General features: G+C 38.2%; 1 protein-coding gene and 2 long non-coding RNA genes across 3 annotated transcripts in view; 2 read left to right on the top strand and 1 right to left on the bottom strand.

Annotated features, from left to right (window-relative positions):
* Positions 1 to 7,060: 7,060 nt before the first annotated feature.
* On the bottom strand, positions 7,061 to 19,764 carry LOC121108347. The gene is made up of 3 exons (XR_005842810.1): positions 19,664 to 19,764; positions 17,365 to 17,463; positions 7,061 to 7,383 (listed from the first exon to the last, which is right to left on the bottom strand). It is a non-coding gene; the product is annotated as an uncharacterized LOC121108347 (long non-coding RNA).
* Positions 7,439 to 25,747, top strand: part of TRPM3 (transient receptor potential cation channel subfamily M member 3) — a 426,369-nt gene continuing 408,060 nt past the window's right edge. Inside the window, exon 1 of the mRNA XM_040656002.2 lies at positions 7,439 to 7,620. Within this exon, the coding sequence (XP_040511936.1) occupies positions 7,597 to 7,620 (24 nt within the window). The 5' untranslated portion in view covers positions 7,439 to 7,596. The remainder of the gene's footprint in view (positions 7,621 to 25,747) is intronic.
* On the top strand, positions 19,588 to 20,704 carry LOC107052317. Its single transcript, XR_001464729.2, has 2 exons — positions 19,588 to 19,845; positions 20,124 to 20,704. It is a non-coding gene; the product is annotated as an uncharacterized LOC107052317 (long non-coding RNA).

Genomic DNA, 25,747 nt, shown 5'->3' with positions numbered 1-25,747 from the left:
TGGCACTGAAAGAATCCTTAGAAAAAGAGTTCTGAAACTGGCACAACCACACTGGCAAGAACTGAGAAAGCATTTCATCTTGAAAATATCAACTAATTATATAAATTGGGCTGAAATCTAGACAAAACATACTAGGCAAAAGCTTAGCTATTCTGTTAACAAACAGAAACTAATGTCTTCTATGAATTTGGGGTGGACTTTTTTGAAAATCTTGAAAGTTCACAACAGGCGGGAAGATCATTTCCAGGCTGCAGATGACATTTAGTAGCAAACATTTTTATTCACTTAAGGGGGAAAAAAAACCTTCCTCCTAGTTAGAACTCCTGTTCAATGTGAAATGTCATCACAAACTCCATTGGCCCTTCTCTTCTGATGCATGTTTTTCCCTGGGGAGTTAAAATACTGAATTAGATGAATTACTGATGGGATTTGTGATGCTAAAGTCTTTTCTCCTTTATTATTACTGATCACTAATACTCCTACATTACATACGTGGTTGTGTATTTTTGTATCAGTGTAGAGCCATTGGGAGATATGGGTTATTCTAAACAAAGTGCTGCTTTCAAATCTCATTCTATTTAAACCCCAGAAGCTGGTACTGGACAAACTTTGAACAGTCCAAAAAGTTGTTTAAATAAATATACTCAAGTTTGCTTGTTTTACATATACTGAACTCACAACTTCCTCTGAAACAATACTATCTTAAATCTTCCTAAAGTTACTTCAGTGTGCAGAAATACAATTATATTGAAAATCAATCTGGTGATTGTGAGGTACCAAATACAGCTAGACTCATTTACCTAGCCTCTTCTCTAGCTCTGTATTTCTTTCTCTGTAGCCTGAGTAGGTGTGGTCAGTATCTGACTCAGTCTTGAATGCTCCTTTGACAGTGAAGTGACCGTCCATAATTTTGCATAAAAAATGTGTTTACCTCCATTTCAGTATTGTTTGATAGCCCTTACGTAACTGACTCTGAGAAGCCCTTGCAATTAATTCTTCATGCTCTGTGTGTTCCTACACTTACCATTGACATTATCTGATGGAAACAGATTGAGCTTAATATCACAGACCTAAGTAAAAAAAAAACTATATTAAAATGATTCTCAGTTACAGTGATCTGTGTTAAAATGATGTTGCACTCTAAGACAAGTGTAGAGCAAGCAGCTAATGATGCCTCTACAGAGCAGCTTTAGCCTTGAACAAGGACTTGCACAATTGATTTCCCTGTTCTTACTGACTTGTCTAGTTTGTAGCAGAAGACTCAAGTAAGGCACATTTACTAAGCTATGAAAAAGTGAGTCAAAACTAGGGCTAAAAAGAAGCAATTGCTTGTAAGTGTTTTAAGAGATCATTTGCAAAGTTGGTTTACCTGTTTCATCTTCTCTCCTTTTATACCCTGAAGGTTTCAGCCCACTCCAGAGCTGACTCTTATGACAGTTCACACCAGTGCCTCTGAACTGATGAAGCAAGGTCACAGAGACATGATCTTCTTGTCAGCCTCTTTTCTAATGGGTAAGCACAAAAATGGCCCCATGACACATGAGCCCAGAGTAACATCACTTAGGCAGTGAAGTGTTGCTAAAAAGTGTGGAAAAGGAGAAGAGAGAGGGAGGGAAATGATCTTAGCCAGCAGGCAGCTGAGCACTAGCTGAATTAATCTTAGCAGCAATCTTGCAGCCACGGCTGGAAACCAGAGCAGAAAAACCAACTGTTGGTTTCTTTCTAGTGCCAGGTTTTACTTCTGATACACCTCACAGACAAAGATGAGTAAATCTGGAATCTTTTCTGTCAGGAGCCCCCTGTGGTGACTACTGCAGCTGTCAGAGTGTATGACGTGTCCTAAGAACTGTGCCCTTCACTTGTGTCTGTCACTGCCATGGTTGAGCTCTCCCAGATCGAGATGCTACAGGCTGTCCTCACAGCTGGGACCTCAGAGATCTCAGCATCTCCTGGTTTAAACATCAACAAACTGAACTAGAAACACTGGCAAGGTTAATAGTCCTCCAATTCTTACCTGAAAAGTTTATCTGAGAAGTTATTCCTGACCCTCTGCTGTTCCTAGTAGTTTTACTGCTTCTGCCTTTATCATACCATAAACTACAGAAGATCAAGAATAATTTCCCAAGAGTTTAATCTACAGGGTCAGGTCTGATACCATACTTAGTGCTTTCCACATTTAGTGCTCTTTTGTGAACAAATGCAAATGCTTTTGGTTTGTTAATTCCTTAGGCACATGAAGATACATAGACTATGACTGGACTGACACAAATAGTAAACATGCTTTTAACTTAAAGTAAGTTAGAACATACTGGGAAAAACCACATACACCCCTACAAACATTTTGGTTATCTGAGCTTCTCCAACACTCTTGGGCATGGGTCAGAATTCCCCATGGAGCCTAGACTCCCCAGTCCTCCAAGATTTCTTCTCCAAGGTGCAGAGTCATAGTTTCTCTCTTTTTTTCCTTACCCTTCTCAGTAATTTTTCCTTTGCAATCAGCCATGTATGCCATCTTTTCTCCTTGTTTTATTATCTTTTCATAGGCTATAAGACCAATACTAATATCCTGAATTTCACCTGCATTCAAAAGATCTAATTGTTTTGGACGCAAGTTTTTCTTGAAGCCTCACCTGTCCTGTTTTCCTGAGCTTCACCTCAGTGGGAGCTCTTAAAAAGTGTGAGTCTTCATAGCCACAGCTTGCATGAATGCCAGTGTGTGGGAGAAGTTAAGGATGAGTTTGCAGTCTGACAAAACAAACTTCAGGACCTACTGCATCAAACAGAAGTCCTTAGCAGTACAGAGATCCTCAATACTTGTTTTTTCCCTTCCTTTATAATGAGAAAGACGCTTGTTTCACTGGTTATTGGCCAGTAAGGGCTAAAGGAAACCTTTGAAAGTATTAAAATTGAGTGGGGAAATGGAGAGAAGGAAAAGAACTGTTCATGCTAGCCAAGAAAATTTGCCTGCTTGCCAGCTTTATTTTTCAGACAAAATTACCCCTGCAGCTGGTAAAGTTTGGCTGCAAAGGCTTTGAAATGAGTTGTCAGATTGCTGCCAGAGTAGGGCTGAGGAGGTGAGAAGAGCAAGCAAGAGGCTTGGCCCAATTAGAGGGCTACACTGCCCTTCTCTTCTTGATACCTTCCCTTGTAACTGATGAGATAATTATAATATATATAGCCATTATTTACACCCTCCTCCAACTTTGCTGCGCAGATCTGACCTGTTTCTTCTCTACTCACTTCCCACTCCACCCACCTCCAACTGGCTACCAATCTGTGACATTTTTTGCTCATTTATTACAGTTGTGCAGGCTGGCCCTGCTGTGCATGGAAAAACAAACCGGCTCATTTCCTCTCTGCGTTCCTACCCCATATACACAACATCAACACAGGGCTTTCTCAAACTGTATTACTATAGCAACTGGTCTCAGATGTCTTTCAAATCTGTTCTTTTAAGAAAAGGATTTATACAATATGAAAGGTTTTGGGGCAGCCATATTAATGTTTTCTACTTGACCTTACTGCTGTTTTAGCTTCTGTGGAAAAAAAAAGTAATTGCAAGTGTTCAGAATTAATGAATTAATAAAAGTCATTGAGTAGGTGGTAACCAGTAGGAAAATAATATCATAAACAACAACACGAAGTGTTACTTCCGTTTACTTTCGAACTTTTACTTCAAGATCCTCCACTTCAATTTTGAGAGTGTTCAAAGTTGAACAGATTCTAGCAGTTTCATAATCCATGTTGAAATCTTACACTGATAGTCTTAATTATGACATGCTGTGACAGCATAAGCCAACAGAAGTAACACATGACAACATGACATAAAATTTCGTCAGAGCTAGTTGTCATTGACAGTAGTTGTACAGCCTACAAAAGGAGGACACTCAGCTTTATGACTTTGTTTTTGGAAGTCTTAAGTAAGTCAGCTACTCAGCATAATGTCACATGTTTTAGTTACATGATTATGACAGATGACTCTTTGAGAACATGGGGACTAAGCAAAACCATGCATCTTCAGATGCAAGTCTAGTATATAATTTTGGAAAACAACAACAACAACTAAAAATCTAGGCATGCTTATTGTTTTAACTCAAATGTTTTTGACTGCAGTTCAATATCTAATTAGATTATTTCAAGGTTTTACACTCATTACATTGGTGGCTCCAAAACTTGTTAGCTGATGAAGATCATAAGAGAAATTGTAGTAGGTTAGATTGTATGTGTGCACATGTACATAACCAGAAATTTAATAGAACTATATGGTATGACACAATAAAAGCATAGGTTTGTAAAAATGGTAATGCAAATAAGCTTCAACGATAGTAGTGCAACTAAATTTGTAGGTTATTCCTGTATATCTCTTTTCTTGCTCAGCTGAAGCTGTTGGTGCTTATCACTCAGCAAGTAGAGACTTTTGTATTATGAATTGTTTTGAATTTTACTGGAATTTTTAAAAAAGTATGGGGGGGAGACATTTTTGCATGTCATGTTGTTATGTGTTACCCCTTGTGCTATGCTGCCTCTGCATGACACTACTAACACAGTAGTAGTTTGAAAGACAGACATTACTGCATAACAGGGGGAAAAAAACAAACATCCTAAATAATAGACTTTTCTTTCATGACCAATATGATGCTTTGACCAGAAAATTAAATTCTCACTGTACTGATTTTACATATATTTAAGGTGGTAGAAGTAATCTTGGTTTTAAAGTTTGTACTATAGCTTTTTGCTTTAATGAAAAATGTATATTATTTAGCCTTTCTTAACAAACTTCATATTTTTGTTTTAAAGTAACCTAGACTGTGGTTGTTTTTCAGGATGAAATCTGGAGAAAGGTCTGAATCACAACTGCTATTTTATTCATGTTATCTTAGTTATCAAAACCTTCATTGGGAGCAATGAATGAGATAAAGAGAATCAAGACACTTGTATCTCTCCAAGATGATGTCCTTCTTTCTCTTTTGTTCAATGTGATTTAGAATTCTTTTCTTTTTACTCAAAAACAAACAAACAAACAAACAAACAAAAAACTTCTCCAAATAAACAAATAATGGAGGATTAAACTTTCTTAAGGATTTGGAAAAAAAAAAAAAAGAAGAAGAAAGAAAGAAACATGGCTGGAATGCAGAAAGGATTTGGATATTTGACACCTAGTGTAAAATATGGCATTGAAATGCTCTATGTATGGCACACATCAGTTCAAAGCCCTCTACACATGGAATGGAAAACTGCCACTAGACATCATAGCCAAAAGCTAGTTAGGAACAACATACTGATGTGAACAGAGAGTTCTATGACAGTCTCTAAATGTTCAAATTCACTCAAGGATGCAGCAATATACACTGCCCTGGAAGAACAGTTGACTGGACCTAGTCTGAGTATCCTGGTTTGTCAAGGAAAAGTCTATAGGTTTAGAAAGTTCTAATTGGGTCTCACTTTGTGTAGTACAGGCTCTTAGAAATGGACAACACTGGCTGAACTCCTTAGTCTGCTGTGGAAATCCACAGGTAGAGATTCACACGTGTATGAGTGGATGCTGCCAACCGAGTGGCACAGACCAGTGGTAGGTGCATGCACGCACCCAGCAATGGGCAGGAGGAGTTGAGGAGCCTCACATCTCCACTTGAAATAGCATTAGAAAATGTTCAAGGTCCAACGGGACCAAGGAGCAGTTTGCAAGAGCAAGCACTATCCCACAAGTGGGCAGAGAAGATTTCTCCTGCAAAGAGGGAACTCTGGTCCTGTTTTCTGGGATTCTCAATGGCTTTCATGCTTAAGAAGTCACTGGACAACAAACGTGTGTTATAACATATATAACAGCCTTTAATGAGAGAATGGTCTCCAGAACACCTGAACTCCCAGGGGCACTTCTTCCTACTCTCAAAATTTGAACAGGACTCTTGACCCGTATACTGCAGTGAGGTTGCTATGGAACTCTGCTTTGAAAAGAAGGAGAAGTGTTAGGTCCTCTGGAGCAGAGAAGAGAACTGAGTCTGTCTTTGTGGTATTTATCAGGTGACCCTGCCAACTGACAGAGTTCTCCTCCTACAGATAACCTTCAACTGCTGTTTCAAAAGAAAGCAGCATTTGCCAGCATGTTCTGAACAGACAAAAATCTTGCCAAGGAGTATAGAAGTAGTCTGTTACAGAACTTGTCTAACAGAGGCAACTTCCTTTGCAGAAGCTGAGATGGGAGAGCTAGCTGAATGTCACAGTCAGGCCTGTATATGAAACCTATACCTGGTGTTCTTGTAACTTCTTACTTCCAGGAAATTTTCAGGCCAAAATAAAAAAGGAGGTATTTAAGGACCTTTCAATTCTCAGAATTCTCAGAAATTCTCAGAAACTGGCAGAGAAAACAAGCACAGGTTTGACCTTACTGAGTTGCAGAGCCTTTCCATATTTGAGAAATAAAAATAATAATAATAATCACATACAATCGAGGTAAAAAACATCTCTTCCTCCAGAAGCAGAAGCATAACTGCTTCTGATTACAGAATGTTTTTTTAAGTCTTTAATAAGTTATTCAGTTTTCTGAGGCTTGTGTGCAGTTGCGCTGAGACATGCGTTAGTAATAAAGTGTGATTTTGTTTCTCCTCTTCTAAAGGTGACATGAAACTTCTTAAAGCCCCTTGCTCTGCTTATAAAGGAGTGAAATGATCCGATGAGCTCGCTGCTTTTGAGTGCAATGAGCAGTGCTTGAAAGGAGAGCTCAGGATGTAGGGGTGCTTTGTCTCACAGCTCATACCCCTCAAGATGTTAGAAAACAGCATATTCTCAGTCCCCATGTGACGCTGACAAAGCTGATTCACTACAGTCTTTATTTATTCAGCCATAAATAAATAAAGTGAATTGTTAAGTAACCACCAACTGTTTTATTGTAGTATGCCATTAGTGCGAAAGTTTTGCCAATTTATGCATCCAGCAAGTAATGATACCTACTAGGAAAAGGGGAAGTTCTCCTCACAAGAGAGAACCCTTATCCCCTCACGAATTCAGCATGACTCGATAAACAGAGGAAAATTAATCTATAAATAGACCCAGTGAACTCATGTGCCACAATGCCTTTCACACCAGTTTTAATAATCATGATCAGTGTCATTCACAAATTGTTTTAAAACCAGCTGGGATAATTATCACTGGGCTTTGAAGCCAGCATTAGTACTAGAATTAGGAAATTGATCATTTTATCTCAGGTGACAGTTGGCAAAACTTCTCTCTCCCCAGGTATTGATTGTCTCTGCAGCTGATAAAACACCAGGGCTTACTGCAGGAGTCAGCTTAAGGCGTGCAGTGATTAGTCTTCCTTTGTGCTCTCCAGCTCAACAGGCAGCGATGTCAGAGGAGGGGAGATCAGCAAAAGCCAATCACGGGAACCTGCGGCAATAACAACATGCAAGAACTCTTAAACTGCTGTGAGGGTTGACTCTTCTCCCTCCACTCCTGCTTTTTCCACCTCCCAGCTGTAGAAATGCACCAGTGTTGCGCTCTGCTGATAGGCTCAAACATGTTTCATCTCCTGCATCTCCCAGAATGAGGGGAAGGCAGCTGGGTTCATAGCAGTTCATCTGCTGAGAGTTGGCTGCCCAAATGAAGAATAAGCAGGTGAATTTGGTGAGTCTCCCATTCTATTTAAATGTATTGAAATGAAGCAAGAGTTTCACTGTTGGTAAATTTTTAATTCTTTTTAAGTTGATTTCAGCTATTGGGATTGCTCCTTCATAGTCTACAGAGACAGTCACAGCTGGGGAAATCTGGATATAAAATCTCTTTCATTAGTTTCCTCAGAGACCAGGCGCACTGTGAAGTAGAGTGACTGTGAATCCACAGATGCCTGGAAATATCAATCTTCTCTGATGCAGCGTCAGGGCACTGGAGATGCTGTATTATACAATTATAAGTTGTTCTGAGATTTGTTGTTCCAAGGAAAGAAAAATAATGAATACAGACAGGTTTCATATCTCTTAAATGAATTGATGCTGTCTGTGGAATTGAAAAGATGAGATTCAAAACTACCACGGAGCTTCTAGTAACAGAACTCAGTTAATTAGTTCCTAATGCTTAAATAATAAAAACAGAATAAACAAAAGTTATGGTCTTGAAACTATGAAAGAGCATTATTTAGCTTCTTGCCTTCTGTATTCTACTTATTGAAAGTTTTGTGCACACAGACTGTATACTCTGTGTGCTGTTTGACCATGTGTTGCATACAGAGTTCTTCTATTTCTTCAGAAATATTTTTTGCACAGGATAGGAAATAGCCCCTAGACAAAATGGTACCTTGCTCTGCTCTGAATCCTATTCTGTAAGAGATATACAAATGCCTTTGGAATTCTGTTGCTTTACCCCATTGAGAACTTTGAACAAAGTATTTTGTTGTTGGATATGAATGTGATGTTTTCATTTGGAATTTCATTTTGCCATTGCTTTGTACCTTAAAATTTAATAGTCTAAAATGACCAGTTATCTCTATTGTGAAATAATTAAATAATACAATCATGTGAGTTTTCTTGTGATATTTATTTAAATTGAACTTATTCAGATATGACTAAAAACATACAAATAATATGAATTTTTCCCAGATAAGGCAATTTGGAAGGAGTTTCCTACTATGGTAAGTGATCTTACTACTTTTTAAAACATGAGCTTCACCGTGATTTGCTTTGCTTCCTTTGCTTTCCATACCATGACTTTGTCAGCGCTCTTGGTTTAGAGGCACTGTTGAAGTGAGGTAAGTGTTGAGAGATGATGCTGGATAGTGAAATTATGAGTGGGAGCAGTAGGAGCTGAACTGGAGAGAGTAGGAGCTGGACATGAAAAAGTTACATTATATGAAAGTGCTGTCACAGCAGTCCAGTGCAGCAAAGTGAGGACTTGCATTCCAGGTTTGTGGCTTGCTGGAAACAAGTTGTTTTACTGACACTATGAAGAGTCTGTCTACTTCATTTAAGCCACTGATGACTTAAAATGATAACCTGATTATTCTGGAGATGAAATATACAATGGGTTATCTGGGTCTTTTCCACTTTATCTCAGGTTTTAAAGCACAAATATTTGGGATGCATGGAAGTATAAAGTCTGTCTTGCTCGAGTGCAGCATCAAAGGCAGAGATGCAGAGGATCTTGCATCATAAGATATACCTGGAGAGCTGAAGGCATCCAGGAGTGCTTCCCCAGCTTGCAAAAAGTCTGGTGGTTCTAAAATTGCTCTGAAGCTTAACTATTCCTTCTGAAGGATTCTTAAATCTACCTGTTGTTTACACTGTTTGGTGTCCTGTTGTAAGTCTTTGAAAAGTATATGAGTAGGAGAGCTTAAGAGAAACTGGATATTGAAACGGCCTGTAGTCTCTTGATCTCAAAGAAACCTCTGTAGTAACTTGAAATTATATGTAATATTTATTTTAAGGATCTTAATTTTTCTATAGTCTGATAGAGAACTATTTTTCTAAGTGCAATCCCTCCAAGCAATTACTAACATAAAAAGTCACCTTCAAAAATTGCTGGATCTTCCTAAAATTGTCTTGTAGAGATCTTCTGATATGTTTTATATATTTTTAATGTGAAGAATTGCTTTAAACCAACGTATGTGGTGACTTTTAATGTCCTATTCCTGCTGATCTCAGTGTCAGATTGTTCTTCATAGCAATGCTAACAATTATGTCGTGGTGAAGTGAGTAATAACCAACAGAAGGGTATCCCTAAAACAAAAAACATAAGTTCACAGGAGAGCAAAATAATGTTAAAAGAGAAGGAGAGAATTAAAAAAAACAATGTTGTCCATTAGTAAAGTTTCTCTAATGTGTTACATTCCTTTCAGAATGTCACTGGTAAATTTCGAAACTGCTAGGAACATAAGTAAGAAGATTTTATTTATTATAAAGATGAAGGTTAAAAGGTTGTTTCAGTGTTTTGAAAATACTAGTTAAATTTTGCAACGACACATCCCCCAATGTAATTTCCTTACTGTAGAAAGGCAATATGTAGTTGCTACCTATTCTGCTGCATTTTTAAAGAGTCATAAAGTACAATATTAGCCTGAACATAAGCAGTCCAGTATTTGTCCTTGAATGCTAAAATTATTGAAAATTAGTATTGAGGTTTAAAGTGTACATTTTGGTAAAAGTTCTCCCAGTGTAATTGTAATGGTAATTTTAATGGTTGGGCACACATTTTGGAGAGTTCTGGTGTTGTGTGGTATCTCTTCTCTGAAAAGCTGAAGAGTGAATGCTGCTCAGGGAAGACTGAGTTTCCCAGAGTGGCTCTCATGAAGGTGTGCTCAGATTAACACCATAGAGCAAGGAATTGTAAGATTTACAGTATGGTTTATCTCTGAAGCAGCTTTCCTCTGGGTGAATGAAGAATTTTTGGATTCTTAGAATCCAGTCCTTTAGTACCTTACGTGAAGCTTTAGTTTCATCCTTGTCCCAGGCTCAGCAGCTTGCAGAAGGTTTTGGAGGGCCTGCTTCAGGAAAGCACCCTACAAGATACCTGCAGGAGCACTTATTTAGTGTGGTCAGACCAAAAGCCATGTGGCCATGTGTAAACTAGTCATCACAACACTTTCCATTCATAGATGTTAAATGCATGGGTGCCATCCGGAATGAGTATCAGATGGATCATTTTCCAGACTGTGATCTCAGCAGCCCATTTGCTTGCAGTGATTTCCAAGACTGCCATTTTCCAGCCATCTGGGTGTCAGTCTGCTTTCTGATACCCAGTATCTGACTTCCTGACACTCAGTTCTGCTGGCCAAGGGATTGCCTCCATGCATTTGGAAGAGGACTTGGGAGCCAGAGGTTGGTGCTATTGCTGATGGGAAGTGTGAGGTATGCATCTTTGGTGCATCTGTCTGGAAAAGGAATGTGCTATCAACAGGCTGATTCACTGCTTAGGCTAGAGAATATGCCAGAGTCTGTATCAGCTCTGATGTATTCCGACTCAAAACAAGCAGTGATGATGGGTATGTGTGTGTGGTACTGGGGTCATGAGTTGCTTTAAGAAGTAGGTCTGAGGTCTTCATGGCATTCAGCAGCCACTGCTTGCCTTTGCCGTGCATGACTGGTTGCTGATGGCACTGCTGCTTAAGGAAAAATGTGCTCATAAAATTAGTTCGAGTTACAGTAACAAGGCTGATTCATAAACTTGTTTCTTTGATTATAATTATCCTCACTATGAATAAAATCCAGAGTGACATGAAGTCAGGGAAGGTCATGTTGGAGAAGAAGGATGGCCTGCTACAAATTTTCACAGTCAGTGCATTTGTGTATTAGAGCAGAGCAAACGGCAGTTCACGGAGCACAGTTACCTCTGTTTGACAGCACAGAGCGACAGAGAGCATAAACATTTTGGAAGACAGCAAGGGAGAAAGGGAGAAGTGAAACAACCCTCACAGGGTTATCATTCAGGGATATAGGTTGTGTCTGAAGGCTGAGCAGGCAGAAGTGAAGTTTGGTTTGCTTTCGATGAGACCTTCTCTTAAAAGATCATATTCATTCATCATTTATGTATGCATTTTTAGGAGTGAACATTTTCTGGGAAAAAAAATATTTTCTAAGTCCTTCTGATAAATGTCAAATAATGAGCATCATCCAGCTATCATTTTAAATAGGGAAGGTTCTCTTGTGGCAGATAGTTACATCAGAATAATTTCAGATGAGCCGCATGAAAATGGTGACTGCATCTTGCTGTATGGAGCATGAGTGCAAGTTTCAGAATCACTCAGAGAAAACAGTAGAGATGAAGTTGCAGAGGTCTTTTCCTCCTGAGAGAGATTTCTATGGGGTAATGTGTCTTTTAATAGGAGTTCAGAATGGAGGGCTGATGTGTGAATAATTCCTTTCATTTTTCTCATATTGTTCTTAATTTCTTACAGCAAAATGCTTAAGATTCCAACAAGCTCTGTAAAAGGTTATCAAGTTAATGAGGCTGTTGTCTAATTATACTGTGAGGCCTCTAATTTCTTATTTCTTAAAGACAGATTTATTTCATTTTATTTTTCTAGCAAATAGTTACAATAGTTAAATGTAGTGCATGACCTGCAGGTGTTCAGGGGGCTAAAGACCCAGTCTGGGAAGCTGGGATGTGCCTGTGCTGTCGGGCTGATCTCCCAAATGCTACAAGCTGTATTACTGAAAAGAGCTGCGGTGAACTCAAATGTTCACGATCTGCCTTTGCCCTCTGGTGGTCCCGTCTTGAAAAGTTACCCGGGCTCAATAGAGGAAAAGGCTTCAGAGACTGAAGAGACCTGAGGAAACAGCAGGCTTCTGTAATAGTAAAGAATAAAAGATGGGAAGGTCTTGCATGCATCAAGACCACGGAGGCTAAAAAGGATGCTGAAAAAGGGCATAAGAGTTCAAGACAGGAAGGCTTAGTGCACCTCCATCAAGCTAAGCCTAAGGAGAAAGACTTGCTAGCATGCTGTTCCTTGATGTCCAAGCAATGATTTGACTCAAAGTGTGCTCACAACTGACAAAGCAAATCCTGTTGTTTTAAAGCTCGATTCCTCCCCTGGTTATGAAGGCTTGTCCAAAGGATCCCCTCCTGCATCACAGTAATAGGGAGAACTCTGGAGAACTGGGAAGTATAATCAGAAGTAACTTTCCACTGGCCATCAGAAAGTTATCAGTAACAACCATGGCTGCTGGCCTTTGAACTAATATCTAAAGGCATTTTTAGAGAAGGCAATTCTTTGCTGCCTACTGCTGAGGCAGTTTATATGTTGGTATTTCCACATTTGTGGAAACAAGCCTTCTGTTGTGTCTCTTGAAAAAGGAACCGACAGCTATTTACCACCTCAAAGAGAGAGAATTGCAGATGCTGATTTGCAGATATGGCTAAGTAAATCAGGTGCTGAGCAGCAGCTAGAGTAAAGAATTGTATACTGCCATTTGAGAAGGAGTTACAGGCAGTATCAGAATAATGCATGCAATTTGAGCTTTTACATGCAGCTTCATTTAATGTATTTACTGCTTTTCATGGTACTTTAAACTAACAAGCCAAGGGATGAACACTGTTCCGAAGGATGATGGTTTTTTTTTTTTTCTACTTAAGAAAATGTATTTAGTTTGGAGGAAAAAGATTGTTACAGTAATAGGAACTTATATAGCTAGTAGTAATTACTATACCTAGTCCTAAACAAAGGCAAATCAAATCCCTCTGTTTTTAAGTTGTTTTACTATTCACGAAAAGAAAGCTGCCAGTTAAGTGAAAAATAATATGCTGACAGTGAACATGAAAGTACAGGACTAGTCTGTACAGCATGTTTTGTGTGTGCATGTGTGTACAAAATTCACCTAGGGAAACAGCCAGCGATAAAAACAGAACCAGAGGAATGGAAGGAAAGCATATATTTGTCCAGGTATTCCGGCACGGCATGTTTACACCATTTTCTGAAGCAATCTGTATGAAGAAATCAGACCACAGGTCTTAACCTTGTTGTGCTTGAATGCTGTTTCTGTCTGGGGAGATGTATGAAAGAAAGAAAAGAGCAGTACAGTAACATAGTTCTCTATATCATGCATATGACCACGGTACATAAGCTTCCTTGAAAGGATTTAATTTTCATATATGTTATGGATCCTGATTTTAATTATTGCATAAAATATATGCAAAGCACCGTGGCTTGTGACAGTGGATGGAAGCACTGCTTTGTTAATCTGTTGGTATCTCAGCACCTGAAACTACTCCAGCATCCCTACACTCAGAAAAACGCTGTCATGATGAAGATGTCAAAGCAGTGCTAAAACCCAAAGCGCTCAGTAAAAAAGCATTCCCCTCGTACCAATCAACTGCTTGCTGTTTTGAACCAGCGCTGACAAATGTCTTTGTATTCCAAATGATGCTGTTTGTTGTGTCATAGCAGGGTCTTATTTTGTACCCAGGCTACATAAGATAAAACCATTAGCTTTAATAACTTAAAACCTAAATATATATCTCTATACAATGGCTCTTTTTTTTTCCCCTATCAGGTATTTTCACCTTGTTATAATTGTGTACATATACACACACAGAATTCAGGGCTGCAAAAGACAACTTCTTTTTTCTTGTGTTGGGACTGGGGAGAGGTTCCTGTTTCTCCATTTTCAGCAATATGAAGAAGAACAAAGCAGCTGCAGTTGCCAGGCTGTTAACAATGTGTAACTTGGTGATTCTGACAGAGATAAGTGCAAACCTGTGATCATGGACTAAATTACTAAAAATTTAGGAGGATTAAACACCTGAAATTTTTAATGAAGAACCAATTAAAAATAAACATACTTCTATTGAATTTGATTCTGAAATGTTGCCATTCCTTTTCAGTAAATAACTGTTTGTATGTTAGTTTGTTTTCTCCTTAAAATAAGCATACATCCCAGTGCCATGAAATTGCTTGAAAAATAATCAGAGTTGTGATCATCCTTATTTTTGGCAAAAATTATTATCCTCTTTTAAAAAGTTAAGCTTTTCTGTTTTCATAAATTTAAATGCTGGACAAAAAGGGTCTGTACGTAGTCTTTAAAAAAGTATCCTTTAGATATTCATTCCAAAACATATTAACATATTCCCCCCCCTTTTTTTTCCCCAAACAATTCTATTTTAGATGGCAGACACTTTAAAAATATGTTTTCACAGTTCTTGAAGATGAATAAGCAATACATTTTTCTTTCTTTGGGTATTTTTCATCTTCAAAGGATTAAGGAATGTAAAGATGATCAATGACTGCATGAATCTAGGCTTCTAAGTGGCCGCTAGCTCTGCATTTCTAAAGTAAGGTGGTGAGAATATTCCATATCCTATATGGAACGTTATCTTTGTCAGCTAATTTTTATGCAACTTGCTTTAAAATAAGCTGCTCTTAATTAGCCTTCAAAAGCAGTTTAGTTTTCCCAGTAGGTGTCTTTAAAGCCAGTGTTAACATTGAAGAGCTGTGTGGATATTGTCAACACAGGCTTTCCATGTCTAATGTACAGCATGTAGAAATAGTGGTGAAAAAGCTGACTAATGGGGGATGCAACAACAAACAGATTAAGAATAAGGAGGAGTGGAATAAAGAACTTGAAATGGTAAGAAAATGTTCATATTTCAATGCCTGATCTGTAGAAGACGTTCAGGCATTAACGTATGGTGATAACTATGTGTAAGGGAAATGGCTTTGAAAGGTATTTGAATGGATAAGACAGAAAGGAGGAGTGAAAATCAAGACTGACTGTGAGACCTGCAAGAACCCAGGAGAAGAAATACAAGGCAATGTTCTGTTCCGTTTTGGTATCAGCAGCTTCTGCACATAATCAAGTAATAGCGGTTTGGGTTGGAGGAGTAAGTTCATCTGCTCCCTTCTACTGCAAATATCTGCATCTTCTGTCTGTGTGTAAATTTTCTTCCCTTCTTATACAGCCCTCTACTTCTTTCTGATGGCTGCTGTACAGAATGAGACAGGAACAACACATTCCACAGCATATAGTCACTAAGTTCGTGACCAGCCACTTCCACATTGTATTTTAAATCAACATCCAGCATATTCTATTACAGAGTCTGAGCTTAAGAAGAAATTTTGTCACGTTTTTTTGCTGTGACAACTTTGGAAACATAATTGCTTAAGATCTGAGAAACATTACATGGCTCAGCTGTTTAGTTGTAAATGATTGTAATTAGATTATGGGTTGGTACTTATGTAGCATGTAATTATTATAGCAGATCTATTATAACAAGATCCATTTCAGAGAAACTTGATTTAGAGTTTAATCAGGCTTCTTAAATACCGGAATATTTGTTAATCTTTTTTGTCCTGCTACAACACTTTGTTTTACTCACTACCTCTAGAGCAGGCTATTAAAAAATAAATAAATAAATAAATAAATAAATAAATCTGGTGTATGAAAGATTGCCATTGCTCTGTGCAATTTTCATCCTTTGAGTTCAGGATAGCTCTGCTATCAAAGGTTTTACTAATTCATAATTTCAGTCACATGAGCAAACTGAAAAAAAAAGAATTGGCCCTTCATAGGCACGTTGATGACAACAATTTAACCATATTTCTGTCTGAGATGTCTTCTGTCCTACACAAGATTACATGGATGGCAATTTTGGGAAGGTTATTTAAAGTTCTGAGGTAAAATATTTTCCCATTTCCTCCCACATTGAAAGCACTGATGCTGATCTTAGTCACACTGTAAACTCTTAATATTTTGCACTTTATATATATATTTTTATATGTCAATAACTCTATTGAAAATACTTTTCATTGTTTGAAGTTTAAGAGCTGTCGAATGGCCTAGGGTTTTGATTCTGGTGATTTAATAAGGGTCAGAACTGTAGCTGAAGAATACTCCACTAAAGTCTGGATGCATAGCTCTGGAAGAGTCTGGATTTGCATGATAGATGGTCCTAGCAACATCACACCAATTGTGGATTCCAGGGTCTAACTAACAGGGTCTAACCACGAAAACAGTTTTCCTACCACAGTTGGTCGAGATTGGTGCTCCAGATGCCCAAGGACCAAACAGATCTCATTAAATTAGCCCTCAAAATAGCTCTCACGGGCTTGTATGATTAGAACCTTCCTAAATTATATCATCCTTAAGCTTTATTATGAGGGCTGCTCTGAAAGTAATGCCTCCTATTTCATTATGTTGGCTCATGATGTCAGAGGTGGATGGTGGTGGTATGGCAGTAGTGGTTGAACCGTCCTGCCAATATTCCATTACATTTTGTTGCCATGTGACAGATGGCAGCAGAGGGGCACCCTGACAATGGTGTGTCAGACACAATGGTGTCTGACATGGAAGTGCATGTGAAGAAAAGATGTGTCCTCAAATTCCTCCATGTGGAAAAAATGGCATGCACTGATGTTCACTGACACTTTCTGAACGTTTGTGGAGACCAGCAGTGGATGTGAGCACAGTGAGGTGGTGGGTAGTGCATTTCAGCAGTGGTAACAGTAACATGAACAACGAGCCATGTTCTTGACAGCCATGTGCAGCTGACACACCATGAAATGAAGAGCACCTCCATCAGCTCATCTACCTGAATAAGCTCACCATGGTGAGTACATTGAAAAATAGTGTTCTGTAGCTGAGAATTTGCTCCAACAAGTAATGTTATTGTGCTTTTTGTATCTGTTGTAGTTTCCATGAAAATGAATAGGAGGCATTACTTTTAGAGCAACCTACTGTGGTCACTAGAGAAGGGGCTGCTTTTCTAAGCACTATCAACCACGTTTGGAGTATTTGTTCTGCCCATGCTGACATGACTTAAGCTCCTCTTATAGATGCTGGGAGAGCCCTGCTTGCTGATTTGGAAGCTGGATCAAGCATGGCCAAGCACTACACCTCCCTGTTAGCTGTGCTACTGTGTAGAGTGAAGGGCAGGACAGTAGTGTACCTGATGTTCTCACGTGGGTTTCCCTTCCAATCTGACTTGCCTTAGACAGCTTTGTATTCTATTGGATCTTTCATCCACAGTATCACAGTTCTTCTGCCTCTATATAGAAGGGAAGATTTTTTAAAATATATTTTCTCTTTAATATCCTGGCACAAACTGTTTTAAGATCAGGGAACAGACTTCATCTCCAAGTAGAATGTGTTATGCTATGTGATGTCTTCATCTTATTTGTAATAACCTTAAAAACCTACCAGGCACAATACTGCTATTAGCTTCATAAAATCCTTGTCACAAAGGCTCTGGCATACATTCAGAATTACACACTTAAATGGATTTTAGAGCATTAAGCCTTTTGTGACTCATTAACTTGTTAGACAAATCCCAGACGCAATAGAGTAACTTTAAATGAATCACACCTATTTCCTCTTCAGGTAAAATACAAATCTAAAAATCATGAATTCCTGAGTGAGTGAATCTGAGAAAGAGGCAATTATCTTTGTTAATGCTGAGGATTCTGTGAACTAAACCAAGTTGTGATGCAGTGCTAATGTGTTATGAACGTGTCAACAAATTACTTAGATGGCAGAGTTACATGCAATTTCTCCTTTTGGAGAGGACTGAAATCTAGAAATCTAAACAGAAAAGCAAGCATATGGTTTGGTAACATGTTACATGTTACTCTGTACTTTAATTAATATTAGCTATTTAAAGTGGGCAGTTTCAGCTGTGGTGTCATACATCTTCGTCATAATAATAATAAACCTAGTCTTCTTAGATCTCACAGTCTCTATGGCAACAAGCTCTGTGATTTAAACCATAAACTTTGAAGTAAGTTTCAAGTAAGGCACAATAAAAACCGGTGAGTTGCTATTAAGAGAAACTTAAAGAGAAATAGATTGGGGTTTTCTGTCATATCTTCTACAGTGATTGTAATTGTGAAGAATAACGAGGGCTTTGTTTAACTTAGCACTTCACGTTTAAGAAGGACATCCTTCCATCCTTCATATATTTGCTGTAGCAATTGGACAAGATTTTAAAGATTTTAACTTAAGGTGCTCAGTTTTCCTTCTAGCTTTCTGTAGGCAGACCATTTTCCAGGTTGTGACAGAAAGAAGTTTGGTTAAAATGCATTTGAATTCAAGCTCGATTTATGTAATACAATGCGCCAAAAAGTACTTGCTTCTCTTTTTATTTTTATTTTTTTGACAAACTGAAAGGTAGACATTTTCAGAATCAAGAATTGGGAGATAAAAAATTATCTCAGAAATTGACACTGAACACATAAAACACATAATTGGTTTCATGTTCTCCTGCTATAGACTTTTGTTGTTTTTCTATTTACCTTGATGCTACCTGTTAAAATTATTAATTTTGTTATTGTTAGCTTTTTGTTTGTTTGCTCATTTGCTTTGTTTTCTCCTTCTAGTCTCCCCACTAGCATCAATAAATTTATCATTAGAGGTTAATAAACCAATGTTACTGCTGCTTTTGCTGTGACCAGGTGAGACCAAAACTGCTGCAACACCCTCCAGCAGCAAATGTTTCCTCTTTCTGACATCCTACTGGCAGAAGAGAAAAGGTTCTGGGAATAATTCAGGTTTACTAGGGCTCTTGGAAGATTGCTGGCCTCAGCTCATTTAGGCAATAATACAGCTGAAGGGATGGGCTAAGGTACATCACTTAAGGGATTTTTATGTCCAACTATATAAGAGACTGAAATGTGGGAAGGCAGGTCATGATGCCCAGTAAGACAAACTGTTTACACGGCAACTGGCTGTGGGAAAGGGAGGGAAAGCTGTATGGAAAAGACTCCACTGAGCATGGACAGAGGTCAGGAAGAGGGTCCTCCACATCTGAGGTAAAACAGCATCTAAAATAATAACCCTGAAGGCAAAGAGTGCTTGTGTGGACAAGAAGAGAATCTGTAGCTCAGGTGACTGAGAGAGCACCATTACATTTTTTTCCCCTTATTTTTACAACCCCAGTAATATCTGGAACACTGCAAAAGGGATTTTTAGCACAATGTCCATCAGTGTCTTACTTCTTCTTTGCTCACAGCAAATGAAGAGTTCCCTGCCTCTGATCTGAAATGATGACAAAAAATGCAAACAACAAATAGCTTGAAATGCAAGCAGGAGAGCTGAAATCCCGAGTGACATTGGACAGGCTGCAGATGACTCAGAAATGGAAGGAAAAAAAGTGGGAAGTCTTGCCTCAATTTCCTGATTTATAGAAACATACGTTAAGGGGAAAGATCTTCTTCTCCCCCCCCCCCCATCCCCTCCCAAGACTCTCCTACCCTGAAGCATATGTAGTTTCACATGAGTTCCTGGGTCACGATTAATGCATCAGAATGGCTAATGTGGAGAGAATGTGGGTGTCATGGAAACAGCAATCACCTGGGGATGTGAGATGTTAGAGCAACACTGGCTCCATCAACAGGTGGACCACAGGTGGATCCATCTATAGATCTCAATGCAGGTAAGAGTTTATTAAAAAAAGCACTCTTTTCACCTATCTTTGTGGTAATCAGTAGCAAGTTAATATTATACAGCCACTGTTTATTCTGAAATGACAAAAGAGATGTTAAATCCCTGCATATCATCTGTAATAATGATTACATATTCTTTGAAAAGAATTGTCTCCTAGAATGGGAATACAACATATTTGTGTGATCCAGAAAGAAAATATCACAAAAGTATAATTTTCTCTAAAAGACAGAACTACTTTATTCTCCATCTTCTCCTACTTTGTTGTAGAGTTATTCTGCTGTTGTGCAAAGGAAAGTTGTGCGTGGAGCCTTTCACGAGCTCCTCCTCCTCTGGCAGTATCACATGGTGTAAGTCAGTCAACACAACTTCTGTTCTTGCTTTCCTGTGTGTCCTTGAATTCTCCATCTCTCAAGACACTACTTCTCATAGCACTGAACTTCATGCAGCTGCCTCACAGCGATAACAGTCAGCACCTGTTCATCCTCAGCCATGGAGGGGAGCAGGCAGCATGGCCCAGCAGAGATTCCATAGCAGAAAACGTGACCTCCAAACTGTTGAGCAGACTTCAGTTACCTCTTTCTCCCTGGATAGATAATATGTTGGGGCACCTCTGAGTGAGTGCTGCTTGGCTATACTTCATTGTAACTTTTCACATTCAGAATTGAGCATGAAAAATGCTGGGGGGGCTCTGTCTGCTCCACTGTACCCTTTCCACCCCCACACATTTCTTTGCTGTTCAGGGCCCCATCTTTGTACACAAGGATGAAGTAAAGAAAGAGGTGGAAGACAGCAAACAGCTGATGAAATGTCAAGGACTCCTAGTAAAGTCTTACTAAATCTTCTGTGTACTACCCAGTGAACTCAAAAAGAAAAGTCTACGTGGGTTTTTTATGTAATCTTACTTTTCTTACACCTACACTTCATGCAAAGATAGATTATAGAAATAATCTGTTCATCGAACAGTAAATTGCCAGAGTTCCTTCTTGCTAGGTGAACTATGAGGGGGCATGAAAAATGGCATGTTTGTCCATATTCAAAGTCATGATAGAGTGTACAGATACACTCCTTCCCACATACAGGACAGCTATTTGGTATCAGCATCAGTCTCTCTAACTGTACAAATATAATTTGAGTTTGTTAGACTCATCAGTTCATGCATACCAAGTTCTAACACAGAAAAATGTTTAGTAAATGTGCCCATTTGTGATTTTCTTCCAAGAATCCAACTACTTATATTCTTAAAAGCAAAAAGTAGTGTGCTTAGTAGCAAAAGACCTTTTACAAAAAGCATGCAGTGTCACCAATTTCTACCACAGATACATAATGAATGCAGACCTCTTCTACCTGGTCTGGTTAGGATGACGCATCATTAAGGCAGTTCCCTGTTTTTATTCTATTGTGTTTTCTACTGAAACATATCTCCTGAATCATTATTCTCTTTGCTAGCAACAGTTCTGCTTCTTATTTAATGACCCAATCCACTGTTAGCTTTCCAGGAACCCTTGTTAAGGAAGAAACCTTGTGAGTGTGTTATATGCTCTCATATATCTTCAATCCACTACTTCTGCTTTTACTTAGTACAGAATTTAATCAGCTCATCAAAACAGTGAATAACCACAGTTCCTCTCCCTAGTTCAGGAGAGATGAGAAGAGAGGGCATTAGAGGCCTCTGGCATAAACAGAAATATGTGGCAGACAGATCTGTGGCTAATAAATGCTTCAGGTTTTTTTGGCAAATACTTTAGGAACCACTAAGGCAACGAAAATCACTGTTGTGACATCAGCAGCCTGACTTAGACCCACAATACCCATGTGGCCCTGTTGAATAACCCCAGCTAGCTGCCAGTGTAGCGGCATTCAATCTTGAAGTATCTTTCCATATGTGCCCTATCTCATAGCGCTCAGTCATTCTGGTCAAAGGCTTGATACTGGCATATCTGTTTTCATAGCCTCAGAAAGGCATTAAGGTTACTGTGGCTGTCAGAGAGTGCGTGCTTACTGGCTACTCCCCTTGTCCCAGTCTTTCAGTGGGCTAAACCTCTCTTACTTTGCTCTTGTCTAGAGCTTACGGACTCTGGATACTCTTTTAAGTTAAGTATCACGTAGAGCTGCTTTCAGCTAGAGCCTTCTATTCATTCTTTGGCTCTTGCCCTAATTACTCTAATACCCACATATAATTTGCATGCAAGGTTATGCAATCAGCTGCACAATTTCCTTTTTAATGTTTTACCAATTTTGAGATTGGGTCTGACTGACTGTATGCATGAGAATAATGTGTGCCAGAGGTCTAGCAAACATAATTGTATGTCACTGCTATCATAAAGATCTTATTAATGAATTAGGAAGAAAGGGTTATAACAACTGTGTTTTTTTTCTTTTCCTGCAGTTCATCTTTTTGCATGAATGGATTCTTGAGGTTAGAAGTTGCTCAGCTGTTTGAATTCTCCAGATTTTTTATATTCTAAGTCAATTTTGATATTCAGTAGATCAATCTTAATGTTGTGAAACAAATGAACATGCATATTTAATAATATCTTACCTAGAAAATGTCCTTAAATTCATGCCAGTTGAGGGGGAACTATTTAGTAAACTCAACATGGCTGCTGCTTGGTTTCCCTAGACACATATTTTTCAACTTTTTTTCCAACAAAAGGTACTCACTAGCAAATGGTCAGTATGAAGATTTTTATATTTTATGTGCCAACATGAGAAAAACAGTTCACCAGAGATCATTAAATTTTCAAGGTCTGCAATATGGAAAGATAATCCTTAAAAGCAACTGTTCTGGAAAGAGACCAAACTGAAATGAATTTACTCTCCAGAAAACTGAACCAGGTGTAAATGTCTCCTACAGGAGATGACTCAGAAAGGCAGTGAATACTCAGTGCAACCCTGTAAAATGCTTTTTCTGTCATCCAGAATGTATCAACGTGCACACATTGGATTTTTTCCTTAAATAAATATCTAGTTGTTGTGGTGTTCAGCTCTGTGGCAGTTTCATAGTGAAATTTCCAGAGGTTGCCCAGGAAGTTTTTTAGATCACGTTAGCTGTACTTTCCCCTCTTCCTTTTGCGTTAGTGGATAAAAGCTCTTGGTTACTTCAAAGGAGAAGGAATGCTGTTTTCCAACTCCTAATCCTGGATGACAGGTATGAAGGATACTCATGACATGAAAGTTATTTCTGGCTTTAAACAAATGAGATTTATTTCACTATTTTCTTGTTTAAATGCTTGAAGTGAGGGTAGATATCTTGGGAGAGCAAAGCTTTAAGTATGCAAAAACTTGTGATACTTAACATTGACTCTCAGAGTCAAAGAAAGTCAGTAGTGAACAGCAACATGAAAAAAAAATTGACTGGAGTTGTCCTGCAGGATTCCAAATAAGTATTAACCATGCCTTAAGTTAGAATGTCTTGATCACGGCAAAACATTTCCCATATTGAGTAACATTTAAGACTAACCTGAAAAGTTGTCCATTAGACCCCTTCCACCTTAGAAACTGACCTTGCTGGAATCAGTCAGGCTCTTTGCTCCCACTGCAGGCCTTAATGTCAACCAGTTCTTGGTGAGGAGATGAAGGTTCTGCACTGGAGAGGCTTCCTGCAGACCCAAGAATGTGATATCAGATGAGATCTGAATAATTTACAGGCAGCATCTTCCATGTAATTTCAGAACAGGTTCAAGAAGGTATAAGCAATAAAATTTCTCTATGTAAAAGATAAGCTTTCCAGACAAGCAGATGTATACACAGTATGGCCTAACCACAAACTCTAATTGTTTTAGCTAGAGTTTTCAGGAATTATGTCCTTGCTGAGAACACTAGCCTAGAAGTTACTGTAAGATCTGTCATTGTGCTCTTCATGTGGCATTTGTCCTTTGAAGTGGTTTGGGAGAAGCTGTGGAAAATGTTTGTGTTTACTGGATGTTAATCATAGCATAGAAATTATACCGATTCATTTTGCACCAGTAAGCAGGCTCTGCAGAAAGAAAAAAAAAACAAAACAAAAACACACCAGTCACCAGGGCTGGATCTTTTCATCACTCACTTCTCAGCTCTGAGCCTAAAGAACACAACATGTATGCAATTTCAGTTTAACTTAGCTTCTAGAATCATTCATTTCTTCTTCTTCTGCAGCTGCAGATAGGGTAATTTCAAGCAGAAACATTTCAAATAAGCAGGCAGAAATGAATTGGTCTATGCAGATACAAAGGAAATGTACAGTGTACATTTCTGCTGTTGACTTTACTCCATCTGAAATACATTAGCTGTGAGGAACACTGGTTAGGGTCTTCGTATGGGTAGTATTTTTATATTTTACATTTTTGAATGTTCTCTCTGTATTTTCTTTGCGTTTGTGTGTATTTTCTAATTTTTGTTCTTCCTCTTGGACTCAAGACCATTAATTTCCTTCAGGCTATGTGAGGTTTGTTTTCTTTTGAATTAATTAATACAAATTAAAAGGTTATAGTGGTTGCAAAAGATGGAAGAATGCAACAATCTATGATTAAAAAAAATGGATAAATCCCATCTTAACCTATCTGAGAATGGCTGGCACTTCACCTCTACCTACCTTCTTCACATTAAATGGCTATAGAAGGCATCTGAAGACAGGTCAATTTCAATGTATTTGCCTGGAAAAGAAACACTGGCTCAGATATAATGTGATGTATCTCAAGATCTCCAATACATTCTATAACATGCAAACAACATCCAACATGTAATCATACAAGGATTAAATTTCTTATTATTTTTCTTTCCGATCTTGCAATTCAAGCCAGGTTTACACACTTATCAGAAATACTCCATATTTTGTAAGCCACCCTCAACAGACACCAATAAACAAGTATAGATCTGTTTGCATTACTCCCTCAGTATTCTTAGGGGTGACACAAAAAATCATTACAATCTGCAAGAATAGTGTTTTCATCATGGCCAGACATTAACAGAATTCATGTTCCTTTCTCTAAAAGGGCAATCTTATCCTCAGTATTTTTATTCTGCAGATTTTTAACTGAGATCCAAGCCTTTTCTGAGAAGAGAATCTTACTTCACTGGAGTGAAAGAAAACATCTTTGCTTAAGCAGTTAGGCCTTTCTTCTTGTGAGGAGAAAGACATTCAGATGTTCTTCATGCACATTTCTGTGTTCTTCTTATGAGGTCAGTTGAGTCTGTTGCTACTTCAGCTTACCGCTTCCTTTCTGTTTTAAATATCCAGGGATGTAGACTGTTTTAGTCATTTTTTCCTGCTTTACATTTCCAGTTTAACTTCATAACAATTTCTTTCTTTTTTTTTTCTTCTGAAAATGTTTACGAAAGCCTCTTCCAAACTCCTCCTTTCTTCAAAACAAAAATGGAATAATTCACTAGAAGTCAAGATGATCAGAATTTTGCTGTAAGCATCATAGATTTTTACTCTTTAGCTGCTTAAACCTAGCAGGATCCATTGAATTAACAAAATAATACTAGATTGTATTATTTAGAGTTAACGAACTATGTTACATTGACAGAGAAATTATAAAGTAGGTTTTCCACCATGTCCATGAATACACCTCCTGAACATTAGCCTAGAAACATATCAAAAGTGTTTCAATTTACTGCTGTAATACCCCTGAATGCTGAATTAGATTTTTAAATTATTACTTCTGAGAGTTATAAACAAAATCTATTTTACACATACCCTTTAAATAGCTTAACACTTCTGGTTACTGAGTAAGCTACAGCAACACAACCAGTACTGAGAAAAATAACATGAATATATATTTTTTGTTGGTAGATGTTGATTTACATTTTGCAGGGCTACTCTGTAAAAGAAAAAATTGGCCTTATGACTCTCATATATGGAATTTGTATTTGAATACCAGTGAAAATTGGCATGGACTAACAACAACTCA

The sequence above is a fragment of the Gallus gallus genome, chromosome Z (assembly GCF_016699485.2).
Source record: "Gallus gallus isolate bGalGal1 chromosome Z, bGalGal1.mat.broiler.GRCg7b, whole genome shotgun sequence".
Classification (NCBI taxonomy): Eukaryota; Metazoa; Chordata; class Aves; order Galliformes; family Phasianidae; genus Gallus; species Gallus gallus.
This window is presented reverse-complemented; position numbering and strand designations above follow the sequence as displayed.